Source organism: Amblyraja radiata, chromosome 12 (genome assembly GCF_010909765.2).
Source record: "Amblyraja radiata isolate CabotCenter1 chromosome 12, sAmbRad1.1.pri, whole genome shotgun sequence".
Taxonomy (NCBI): domain Eukaryota; kingdom Metazoa; phylum Chordata; class Chondrichthyes; order Rajiformes; family Rajidae; genus Amblyraja; species Amblyraja radiata.
This window is the reverse complement of record NC_045967.1, coordinates 682,562-695,618: the sequence shown is the minus strand read 5'-3', so window position 1 is coordinate 695,618 and position 13,057 is coordinate 682,562. Positions and strand designations below refer to the sequence as shown.

Genomic DNA, 13,057 nt, shown 5'->3' with positions numbered 1-13,057 from the left:
TGCTGCTCTTGTGTTGTGCAGATGAAGTGCAGTATTGCAACGAGCAAGATTGAGAGGAGTGCTAAAGCAGCGATAGACCTGTTTGACATGCGTAGAGGATTAGATCAGTGGCTGGAAATACACCTTCCATTTTATCATGCAGCCGTAAAGCTGAGATGAATTGTTGAGGGCAGTCAGATTTGAAAAAAGATTCTCCACAGTCTATTTCAAATGACAGAATAAAGAGTTTATGTCAGGTATGTGTGCTGGAGACCATGTTTCAACCACTGATCCAACTCCAGTGAAGACTGCAGTAAAACTAGAGTGCATCATTCCAGCACTCTTCAATATTTCTCGCTGCATTAGCACATTGTCTAGAATAATACATATAATAATATTCCACACAGTAGGGCCACATGGATTTACACAGAGGTGTAATGCCTAGGCTCTATAAAGCGCTGATCAGGTTGCATCCAGAGTCCTGTGAGCAAATTTGGGCCACATATCTGAGGAAGGATGTGCTGGCTCTGGAGAGGCTCTGGATATGCTCCTGATTAAGAATTACAAATAAATATATTTGTTCATGATAAGAATATTTATTTTTGTTGGTGACTTACTGAATTCAGAGCAATCCATTTTTCATTTTTGCTGAATTCAGAGCAATACATTGCATGGTTTAATATTTATTTTCTTAGAATTACTTTTGGAACACAAAACTGGCTGGAACTTCAATCAGACTTTTCGACGAATTATATATAATCCATCAGGCACTCTTTACACTATTAGTAATCTAAATATAAGTCAAGTCAAGTTTATTCGTCACATACACATACGAGATGTGCAGTGAAATGATAAGTGGCAATGCTCGCGGACTTTGTGCAAAAAACCAAACAAACAAACAACCTAACAAACTACAAACAGAATGGAACACATATTGTTTTACATATTAAATATTGTGGGCGGAAGGAAAAAGGGAAAGAAAAAACAGCAATTTTTAAAAAAGCAGTAGAGTGGTACAGTAAAGTTAGTCCCTGGTGAGATAGGAGTTTACAGTCCTAATGTCCTCTGGCAAGAAACTCCTTCTCAACCTCTCCGTTCTCACAGCATGGCAACGGAGGCGTTTGCCTGAACGGAGCAGCTGCTCCGTCCGTTGCAGCTGCTCCGAACGCACTACTCTCTGCAGAGCCTACTTGTCCGGGGCAGAGCAATTCCCAAACCAGATTGTAATATTTCCGGACAAGATGCTTTCCACAGCCGCTGAGTAGAAGTACTGGAGGATCCTCGGAGACACTCTGAATTTCCTCAATTGCCTGAGGTGGTAAAGGCGCTGCCTTGCCTTACTCACAAGTGCTGCGGCGTGTGATGTCCATGTCATATCCTCAGATATGTAAATACATTGTCAGCATTTATATTCTCTTCAAGACATGTGGGAAAGTATAATCTTGTCGTTTGGGTTTTGAATTGTATGTCAACTTGAATTAGAAAATAGTTTTAAAATAAATATGTTTTGAAATGTTACATTCGTTTTTGTTACAATCAATTTATTATTTACGCCCCAGGTGTGATGCATTTGTGCAGTTCCTGCTGCACAAGCAGTGGTTAAGTTACTGGACTTACAGCAAGAGCTTCAGACTCATGAATTTGAACCTCACACTGGCAGCCTGGGAATTTAAATTCAAGTAATTAAATTAAACAAGGATGGTGGTAGGAAAGATTAGTCTCTCCAAGAATAGCCATAACATTGTCAGATAGTTGTTCAGCCACATTTAGCTCACTATATCCACCAGGGAAAGAAATCGGTCATCATTTCTGGTCTTACCTGGCCTACATGTTTGCATTCTCACTATCGTGGTTGACTACTAATGATAATGATAGGTGTCCACATTCCTCGAATTAATTTTTTTTAAAAATCACTCATTAATATGTATGCCATTGAAATGTCCTGATTTTACGTTTTGAATTTCCTTTACAGGGCTCTCACCAGGCACGTGCTGTCAGGGTAGGCAAGGTAGGCACTTGCCTATCCTGACTAAAATTATAAAATGGTAATAACTAAATATAAATAGTAAAGGCATGGGAGAATTATGCCTTTTTAAGAGATCGATCTCTTAGGTAGGCATAATTCTCCGTGCCTTTCAACTACAGCGCTTGTAACCCTTGAAGGTCCGTGCAGCCCACGTGCCGTCAGCGCTGCTTCGAGCCGTCAATTTCAAGTGGGGCTGAAGGCAGCAGAATTTCTGCCTTTGCAGCACTGCGCAGGCGCAGCAGCCTACTGCACATGCGCAGCGCTAGTTTCTTGGCGGGGTTTTCAAATATGGATTGGCATTATTTTAAGTGTATCTTAGGAAACAGTGAGAGAAGAATGGAGCTTGTGTACCAATGATGTGGTAAGTACATTTCATGGTGATGTTTTTAAATACCGTATTTCACGGGGTGTGGGTATGGGGGAGAGCTCCTTTCACAGCGTTTGGGGAGTCTGGCCCGGGGAAAAGTTGCGGGGGAGGGCACAAATGTTGTTAAGGAGGGGATCGGGATAATGCCACTTGCGACGCTCCTTGCACGGAGCCACCGCATTGAGGCGCGGGGGGGGGGAGAAGCATCTCGGGTGGTTGTGAGCGACCGCCACCTCAGCGCCTTCTGCCGGCCCCCGCTCACCTCTGGCAGCTCTCCGTCTAAAAACCTCTCTCCTCCCGCTCGCTGGCCTCACTCATGTCCCGCAAATCCTTAAATTCCAACAGCGCGATTGAAGTTACTCGGCAGTGGGAAATTAAGGATTTGCAGGAAGCGGCCGACATGAGCGAGCGGCAGGTGAGAGGTGTTCAGACGGAGAGCACTGCCAGTGGTGAGCGGGCCGGCAGAAGGCGCTGAAGTGGCGGCCAGTTCTGCTGTCGGGTCCCGGCGACCGCTCGCAGCTTCTATCCCTGGCTACAGTGCGGTGGCTTCGCTCCCGGTGAGCTCTGGCAGTGGTGAGTGAGTGAGTTCCTGGCATTATCCCCGACCCCCTCCTTCTCAACACTCCTGCCCTCCCCGCACCTTTACCCCTGGCAAAGATTCCACACACGCTGTGAAAGGAACTGTCCCCCCAATTGGTCCCTTGAACAAGTGTTGTCAATCAACTTTTCCCTGTTCTCCTGTTTTTCCCACCATCTCTCCACCTGCCATCACCCTTCACCCCCCCACCCATTCAGTAATTAAGAATAAAGGAGACGAGGAAGCCATGGGCAAATTGAATTGTTACTGTTTTTATTTTTATTTTTATTTTTATGGAGTGAACAATCTGCGCATGCGCGGTTTAATTTTTTTTTTAAACCCGACTGACTGCCTACCCTGAGTAATTACTCACGGCACGTGCCTGGCTCTCACTTAACTTTTTAGCTTTTTAGGTTGCCCGGCTGGCAGTTTAGGTGGTCATTTAAGATGGCTTGCATGACGCGTGCGATAATGTGCTCGGACGAAGTGCGTAGTTACCAGTCGGAATTAAGCTCAATGAAGCATTCACATATTATTTCTGCTTCAAATAAAGTCACAAACTAAACATATTCACCAATCAAGACATGATATATAGCACAATGACATGCAGCAAAATTATAATATAGTATCTCAACTCATTTTACACATTGCAATTAATGCAATTTCTATTTTCTTTTTCCACTTCCAAACAAAAATGTGGTTGGATTATTCAGCATATGATCAACCTGTGTCAATAAATCCTGGACCATGGTAACATATATGCTTAACCATGCACACTACAGATTGATGCAAGCATGTTTTCTGTGAAGGACCGAAAATTATCATGACATGGCCATAGCATGGGCCATTATTGCTGTTGGTACAGAAACACTCTCGCTTCCCACATAATTTATCCGCAACAAAACATACAGGTTGCAAGGAAATTTCTAAAGGCATTTTATGATAATAGCTGTTAAAATCGACTATACACATCTGACAGGTTAAACATTACACTAACTGACAAGAGATGACCAAAGGACATAACTGTATCAAATGTTCTTTTGGTAATATGTTTAAAGGTTTCAAAACGCCACATTACCGGACATTCAGATTAGATGTATGTGTTGTGAACAGCAATGAAGATACCCAGTTTGTACGCACCAGATTTAAAAAAATGTATTGATAAACGCTGTTTCCATCATTCCCATTTTAGAATTAACGTTAAAATTTCAACTGACATATCTCCTGACCAAATTTGTGATGTATATGACCAACTGTAGAAGTAAAACCTGGATAAATCTAACGTAAAGTTGTGAAAGTTGCTCATTAAATAACTGCAGTACTGACTCCATATTAAGAGCATTGATTTGCCGTTAAAATAAATGCTGTAATAAAGTGTCAACGGTAGCAGTGACAATCGAACACTGCGGTTTTAATGTTTCACATGTTCACAATTTAATTAATCCATCTTTATGGATTAAAACAAATACTAAATTTGTACTAAACTATATTGGGAATGTTATTTCAGAATCATTTCATTCCAAAAAGGAAGAACGGTTCTAAGGGGAGTAGGAGGCAACCGTGGCTGACCAGAGAAGTTATGGATAGAAAAAAACTAAAGGAAAAGATGTATAACACAGCAAAGAGTAGCCGGAAGCCAGAGGATAGGGAAACTTTCATAGGACAACAGAAGGAAACAAAACGGGCAATAAGGGGTGAAAAGATGAAGTATGAAGGGAAGCTGGCCAGGAATATAAAGAAGGACAGTTAAAGCTTCTTTAAACATGTTAAGGGAAAAAGAGTAGCAAAGTCAAATGTGGGTCCCTTGAAGGCAGACACGGGTGAAATTATTATGGGCAACAAGGAAATGGCAGAAGAGTTGAATAGGTACTTTGGATCTGTCTTCACTAAGGAAGACACAAACAATCTCCCAGATGTACTGGAGGACAGAGGATCTAAGGGGGTAGAGGAACTGAAAGAAATGTTCATTACGCGAGAAATAGTATTGGGTAGGCTAATGGGACTGAAGGATGATAAATCCCCTGGGCCTGATGGTCTGCATCCCAGTGTCCTCAGGGAGGTGACTCTAGAAATAGTGGACGTATTGGTGATCATTTTCCAATGTTCAATAGATTCAGGATCAGTTCCTGTGGATTGGAGGATAGCTAATGTTATCCCACTTTTTAAGGAAGGAGCGAGAGAGAAAACGGGGAATTACAGACCAGTTAGCCTGACTTCGGTGGTGGGAAAGATGCTGGAGTCCATTATTAAAGAGGTAATAATGGGGCATTTAGATAGCAGTAAAAGGATTAGTCCAAGTCAACATGGATTTATGAAAGGGTCTTGCTTGACTAATCTTCTGGAATTTTTTGAGGATGTGACAAGTAAAATGGATGAAGGGGTGCCAGTGGATGTAGTGTATCTAGACTTTCAGAAAGCCTTTGATAAGGTCCCGCACGGGAGACTGGTGACTAAAATTAGAGCACATGGTATTGGGGGTAGGGTGTTGACATGGATAGAAAATTGGTTGGCAGACCGGAATCAAAGAGTAGGAGTGAACGGGTCCTTTTCAGAATGGCAGGCAGTGGCAAGTGGAGTGCCGCAAGGCTCGGTGTTGGGGCCGCAACTGTTTACCATATATATTAATGATTTGGAAGAGGGAATTAGGAGCAACACCAGCAAGTTTGCGGATAACACAAAGCTGGGTGGCAATGTGAACTGTGAAGAGGATATTAGGAGGTTGCAGGGTGACCTGGACAGGTTGAGTGAGTGGGCAGATGCGTGGCAGATGTAGTATAATATAGATAAATGTGAGGTTATCCACTTTGGCAGCAAAAACAAGGGAGCAGATTATTATCTCAATGGGGTTAGGTTAGGTAAAGGGGGAAGTGCAGCGAGACCTGGGCGTCCTTGTACACCGGTCAATGAAAGTTGGCTTACAGGTACAGCAGGCAGTGAAGAAAGCTAATGGAATGTTGGCCTTCATAACAAGAGGATTTCAGTATAGGAGTCAAGAGGTTCTTCTGCAGTTGTATAGGGCTCTGGTGAGACCACATCTGGAGTATTGTGTACAGTTTTGGTCTCCTAATTTGAGGAAGGACATCCTAGTGATTGAGGCAGTGCAGCGTAGGTTCACGAGATTGATCTCTGGGATGGCGGGACTGTCATATGAGGGAAGATTGAAAAGACTAGGCTTGTATTCACTGGAGTTTAGAAGGATGAGCATATAAAATTATAAAAGGACTGGACGAGCTAGATGCAGGAAAAAATGTTCTCAATGTGGGACGAGACCAGAACCAGAACCAGTCTTAGAATAAAGGGGAGGTCATTTAAGACTGAGGTGGGAAAAAACGTTTTCACCCAGAGAGTTGTGAATTTATGGAATTCCCTGCCACAGAGGGCAGTGGAGGCCAAGTCACTGGATGGACTTAAGAGAGAGGTCGATAGAGCTCTATGGGACTAGTGGAGTCTAGGGTTATGGGGAGAAGGCAGTCACGGGTTATTGATTGGGAACGATCAGCCATGATCACAACGAATGGCGGTGCTGGCTCGAAGGGCAGAATGGCTTCCTCCTGCACCTATTTTCTATGTTTCCATGAATAAAAACACATTTGATTGCATTCCGTTATCAAACATAGTCAATGTTCGCTCTGAAGACATTTCCAACAAAATAGGGTCAAGGGGAGGGGGGGTGTGTGTGAATCAGTGCGGGGTGGGTAGATGGCGGGGGGAGGGGGGGGTTGAGAAGGCAATCGATGCGGAATGGATGGATTGAGGCAGGTGAATTAGTGCGTGTTGGTTGGAGTAGATAAAATTGTGAGGGGAGAGCGCGGGGGATCAGTACGGGATGGACGGGGGGGGATCAGTACAGGATGGATGGGGGGATCAGTACAGGACAAATGGGGGGATCAGTACAGGATGAATGGGAGTGTCAGTACAGGATGAATGGGAGTAGACAAAAATGCTGGAGAAACTCAGCGGGTGAGGCAGCATCTATGAGGCAACGTTTCGGGTCGAGACCCTTCTTCAGACTGATCCGCCCATTCTTCTTGAATGGGGGGATCAGTATAGGTTGGATGGGGGGGGGACAGCGCAGGATGAATGGGAGGGGGATCAGCGCAGGATGAATGGGTGGGTCAGTACAGTGTAGATCAGAGGGTCTGTGCAGAATTAATGGGGGGGGATCACTACAGGGTGAATGGGGGGGATCACTACAGGATGAATGGGGGATCAGTAGAGGATGAATGAGGGGTTCAATACAGGACGAATGGGGGGTTCAGTAAAAGATGAATGGGAGACCACTGCAGGATGGATGGGGGGGGGGGGGAGGGATTGGTGCAGGATAAATGGAGGGGGGTCAGTACGCAATGAATGGGTGGCTCAGTACAGGATGGATGGGGGAAGCTGTGCAGGATGGATGGGAAGGGGGGTCAGTACAGGATGAATTGGGGGACCAGTGTAGGATGGATTGGGAGTGGCAGGAGAATCAATGCAAGGTGGATAGGGTGATCAGTGCAGGATGAATAGATGGGGGGAGGGGAGCACAGGGGATGTCAGTGAGGGCTGAATAGAGGCGGGAATGGGGATCAGTGCGGGTTGGAGAGGAGGGGTCTCAGGATAAGGGGGTGGAGGGGGGCGTACGAGAGAGAGAGAGGTGGGGAGGAAGGAAAGTCAGCGCTCCTCGGGACAACACCGGCATCATCGCCCTGCTGCCTTGGCCGTCCCTGTCCACCGCCAAGTGTCGCCAGCCAACAGGAAGGTACGGTGCTTCCGACGGCGGAAGGAGGCCTTGGCGTGTGGAAGGGTTTGTTTTGAAATCGGTTATCGCCGTTGGCAGAGTGGCAAGCAGCGGCCGCTATCAGGGCGGGCGAGGGGCGGGAGGAGGAGGTGGAGCCGCTGTCGTCACCGCTGCCGCTGTGCAGGGCCCGTCATTCCCTCCAACCCTCCGTCACCCCGCACTTAGTATCTTTGCCCTGCACTACAGCCGTCGTCGCCGCCGACACGAAACGTCACATACCTTTTCTCCAGAGATGTTGCGTGACCCCTGAGTTACTCCAGTTTTTTGTTTTTACTTCGATATAAACTAGTATCTGCAATGCCAAGCCAGGCAAAATGACTTGGCATTTAGGTTGCCCATCGGCACTTTGGGTGGCCATTGGCACCCAGGCAACCGCTAGTTTCGAGCCCTGCTTTAGTTTAGTTATTATTCTCATGCGTACTGAGTTACACTGAAAAGCTTGTTCAGCTTGCTATCCAATCATGCTATACATGAGTACAATCACATACAAATAAAAGAGTGAAACAATTGTAAATAAGATCCTGTTCTGTGGCAGCACATAAAGAGCTGTTACATTCCTGAGCCCTGCACTGACATCGCCATGTCCCACTTCCCAAACTGGCCATGAAACTTGAGGACTTTTCCGAGACCATGGGAGATGACCTCACGGACTGTTCACAGCCACCAACATTCCACTTCAGGTTCCACAGTTGACACCAATGCCAGAGGTCAAAGGCTGTTGCCGAATTGACCTGTGCCACTTCCCTCACCGTAAATCCTTATACGGGTACTCAAAGATTCTTTTTGGAAATTAACATCAATTGTGCAGCAATCCAGCTCAGATAATAGACAATAGGTGCAGGAGTAGGCCTTTCGAGCCAGCAACGCCATTCAATGTGATCATGGTTAATGATCCACAATCAGTACTCAGATCCTGCCTTCTCCCCATATCCCCTGATTACGCTATCTTTAAGAGCTCTATCTAACTCTCTCTTGAAAGCATCCAGAGAACCGACCTCCACCACCTTCTGAGGCAGACAATTCCACAGTCTCACAACTCTTTGTGTGAAAAAGTTTTTCCTCATCTCCGTTCTAAATTCTTAAACCCCTTATTCTTAAACTGAGAGGGGAAAAGTTAATGTTTCAGGTTGATAACCTAGCAGCAGGACTTCAGCCGGAATCATTAACTGCTTGACTCTTCACATACAGGTGTGTGGTGAATTTCCAGCATAATTGCTTTGTTTTCCACTGACAACAAATTTTCCTGCCCAGTTGTATCTTAATGTATTTTTATCACTTGTTCCCAGAGTTGTTGACTTTCATTCAAACTTTCATTTAAACTTCTCCATGTGATTATTTCTCTCCTAGGAAAACACAAGTTTCTGTGTGCCAGCAGGAATGATTGCACTATTGATAAAGTACGGAGAAAAAACTGTCCATCATGTCGCCTGAGAAAGTGCTTTGCAGCAGGAATGACGCTTGGAGGTAAGAAGATTCATAATTTTAAATAAAAAGCTTGCGATTATTAAGAAATTATAATTAAAGTGAAGACACTTCTCCTATTTCTCACATAATTTTGGACATAAAGTGTGAATTCAAAATCCTTCATCTCTCACTTATCAGGATTAAATTCAATCTGCCATTGCTCTAGCTATCAATTTCTGGAGGGATATAGGACCAGAAGCCTAGCTGTCAAAGTTAATCCGGTTTTTGAACAACCAAGTTCTAATCTTTTGCCATGTTTGGAATGTAGGGCTCTCTGGCGAGGTTAACATTGGCTAATTATCCAGCATGGAGGAGCAAATAGGGCACTCAGCACTCCCTCCCCTCCTTCACCCTCCCTCTTCTTTCCCCTTTCCTCTTCTCTCCCACTCTCCCTCACCTCGTTCTCCCTCTCCTTTCCCCTACCCTCAGTTGCTCCCTCCCTCCCCCCATAGCCCCTCTCCTCTCCCTACCCCCCTCCTCTCCATCTTCCCTGCTCACCCACTCCTCACTTCTCACCTATCCCACTCCCCCACTAAACACAATGTTTAAATACCATTTCTCCTCCTCCCTTCCGCCACTCCCTCCCTCACCTCAACCCCCCTCTCCTATCCCTTAACCTCAGTCGGTGCTCCCCGAAGCCAATCAGCCCCACGTGGGGGTGGGGGGGGGGGGGGGGGGGGGGGCTTTGTCCCTCCCTGGAGACAACCAATCAACCCCAACTGTGCAGGTTGGCTCATTTTTTCATCCTCCCTCATTTTAAACTTTAAAAAAAATGCAATTACACTAACATTTTTTGATTCTTTAATGTGATGTAGGTGCCAGCGACAAGGCCATCTATTGTTACCCAAATCTAATCATTAAACTTTCAATTTAGAGAGCAATTAAAAGGTTTTGCAATCACATATGTGCTGGGTTAGGCTGGCAGATTCTTCCCCTGAAGGACATTTGCTGCCAAGGACCTGGGATTGAAAAATATACTTTTATAACAATCAAACAGGTTTGCTTCTTAATAAACAGACAACTTACAAACATTTAGTAGACCAGTTCAAAACTTTACTTATTATCGGCCGATGGAAGTGGCAGGGAGAATTCTAGTCAAGTGAGCAATACAGACACTTCACTGTCCTCATTCCACTTCCCCGAACAACAGAATTACATCGTATTATATCGTGCTTTTTTGTCACCTTAGCACATTCCACAAACATTAGTCACGGTCAGAGATACAGAGAATAAAGATTACTACAAGATGCGTCACATCAAAGGCATCTTGTCATATGGTTCAAGGACTTTACATATCAAAGGCATCGGACATTGGTGCAAGGTATTTTACATATTAAAGGCATCGCCCATTTGTCAATACGTCTTAGTGAGATCAATCAAACTTCCTCTCTCGTCAAATGGTAGACAAATGTTATAGTCATTCATTATCTCAATACACAGCAACCTGAGGCAAGCCTAGACTTGCCTTTCTGTATTAATCTACTGGCGAAAAGCCTGATTTGAGACTAAATATAAGGTGTAAGCTGGCCCAGGGACCAATTTAATATCTTCTTATATTTTTAACAAAATTCAGCCTTATCAGGATAGCAACATTGTAGCCAGTAGGGCTACAATCCCATTGTGACGTCATAGCTGCCAGTGCAAAATTGAAGAAATCCTTCTCAAAGTGGGAGAGGAGGACATTTTCGCCACCTCTAATGTGATCCCACCACTTGCCACATCTTCCCATCTCATATAACCATATAACAATTACAGCACGGAAACAGGCCATCTCGACCCTTCTAGTCCGTGCCGAACACATAATCTCCCCTAGTCCCATATACCTGCGCTCAGACCATAACCCTCCATTCCTTTCCCATCCATATAACTATCCATCTCCTCCCCTGTCTGCTTTCTGCAGAGACCGCTCTCTCCGTAACTCCCTGGTCAATTTGTCCCTTCCCACCTGAACCACCCCCTTTCCCGTGCAACCGCAAGAAATACTACACCTGTCGCTTTAGCTCCCCCCTTGACTCCATTCAAGGCCCCAAGCAGTCTTTCCAGGTGAGGCAGAGGTTCACCTGCACCTCCAACCTTATCTATTGCATCCGCTGCTCTAGACGTCAGCTGCTCTACATCGGTGAGACCAAGCAGAGGCTTGGCGATCGCTTTGCAAAACGCCTCCACTCGGTTCGCAATATCCAACCTGATCTTCCGGTGGCTCAGCACTTCAACTTCCCCTCCCATTCCGAATCCGACCTTTCTGTTCTGGGCCAGAGTGAGAACCACTAAATTGGAGGAGCAGCACCTCATATTTCGCTTGGAGAGTTTGCACCCCAGCGGTATGAACATTGACTTCTCTAATTCCAGGTAGTCCTTACTTTCTCCTCCCCTTCACAGCTCTCCCTCAGCCCTCTGGCTCCACCTCCTCCTTTCTTCCACCCGCCCCCCCCCCCTTCCCCACCCTCACATCAATCTGAAGAAGGGTTTCGACCCGTAACGTTGCCTATTTCCTTCGCTCCATAGATGCTGCCTCACCCGCTGAATTTCTCCAGCATTTTTGTCTACCTTCTCAAAGTGGGATTTTGTGAAGCTTAAAATGTTAATAACTTGTAAAATATAAATGATGTACGAGTTTATGTAAATGAGATCCCATTGTGATGTCATAGCTGTAACTGCCGCTGCAACTTCGAGTGATTTTTCTCAAAGTGCGGTTTTGTAACGTTGAAAATGTGAATAACTTGTAAAATATAACATCAATCTGAACAAAACTTGACACAAACCACCACAGGACAATTGTGAGCAAGGTGGTGCAAAAATGTTAGCGCTATCGTATACCGTTTTGGCATAGTTCCTGGATCACATACGCAGACAGACATGCACGCAGGCATAGAAACATACAAGATGAGAGTTTTAGTCATAGATAGACAGACAGACAGACAGAGGGAGTAGGACAGATATTTACAAAAATTTATAGCTGGGCTGTTTCATAGAACAGTACAGCACAGGAACAGGCCCTTTGGCCCATAATATCTGACGAACATGATACCAAACTAAACTAATATCTTCCTACATGTGATCCTTATCCGTTCATTTCCTGCTTATTTTCGAGCCTATCTAAAAACCTAATTAATGTCACTAATGAATCTGCTTCCACCACCGTCCATGGCATTCTCTGTGTGGAAAAAAATTATCCCCCTCTGACCATAAAGGTATGCCCTCCCGTATTTGACAGTTCCACTGTGGAAAAATAGTTTCTTGCTGTTTACCCTATCTATGCCGCTCATAATTTAAAAAAACCTTATCAGGTCTCCCCACATCCTCTGACACTAAAGGAAAAACAAATCAAATTTTGTTCAACCTCTCCTTGTAGCTTATACTCTCTAATTCAGGAAGCACCCTTTCCAACCCCCTACATCTTTCCTGCAATTCTGCGATCAGAATGGCACTTAATGCTCCAAATGAGGCCTGCCTAAAGTTTTATAAAGTTGCAACATGACTTCATCAAGCTCATAATTTATGCCTCAACCGATGAAGGCAAGTTATACCACATGCTGCCTTACCACTCTATCCACTTGCATTACTACTTTCGGGGACCCAAGATCCCTCCATTCATCAATGCTGTTGATCACTCAAAATTATCAATACATTTGACCATTCAATGCAACATCACACACTTTCTCGTATTAAACTCCATCTATCTTTTCCCAGATCTATATCTGCTGTACCTTTGACAGCCTTCTTCACTGTCTGCAATTTCACCCCTACTTTCTGTCTTCTATGAGTAAGCCAGTTCTGACTCCAAAGTACGAAGCCACCGTGGATCCCATGCATCTTAATCGGCTTGATAAGTCTACCATAAGGTACTTATGAAATGCCTTACTAAAA

At 44.8% G+C, this 13,057-nt stretch overlaps 1 protein-coding gene across 1 annotated transcript in view; it reads left to right on the top strand.

Annotated features, from left to right (window-relative positions):
- ar (androgen receptor) overlaps positions 1 to 13,057 on the top strand; it is a 246,996-nt gene that overhangs the window by 113,179 nt on the left and 120,760 nt on the right. The window contains 1 exon segment of the mRNA XM_033030096.1: positions 9,074 to 9,190. Within this exon segment, the coding sequence (XP_032885987.1) occupies positions 9,074 to 9,190 (117 nt within the window).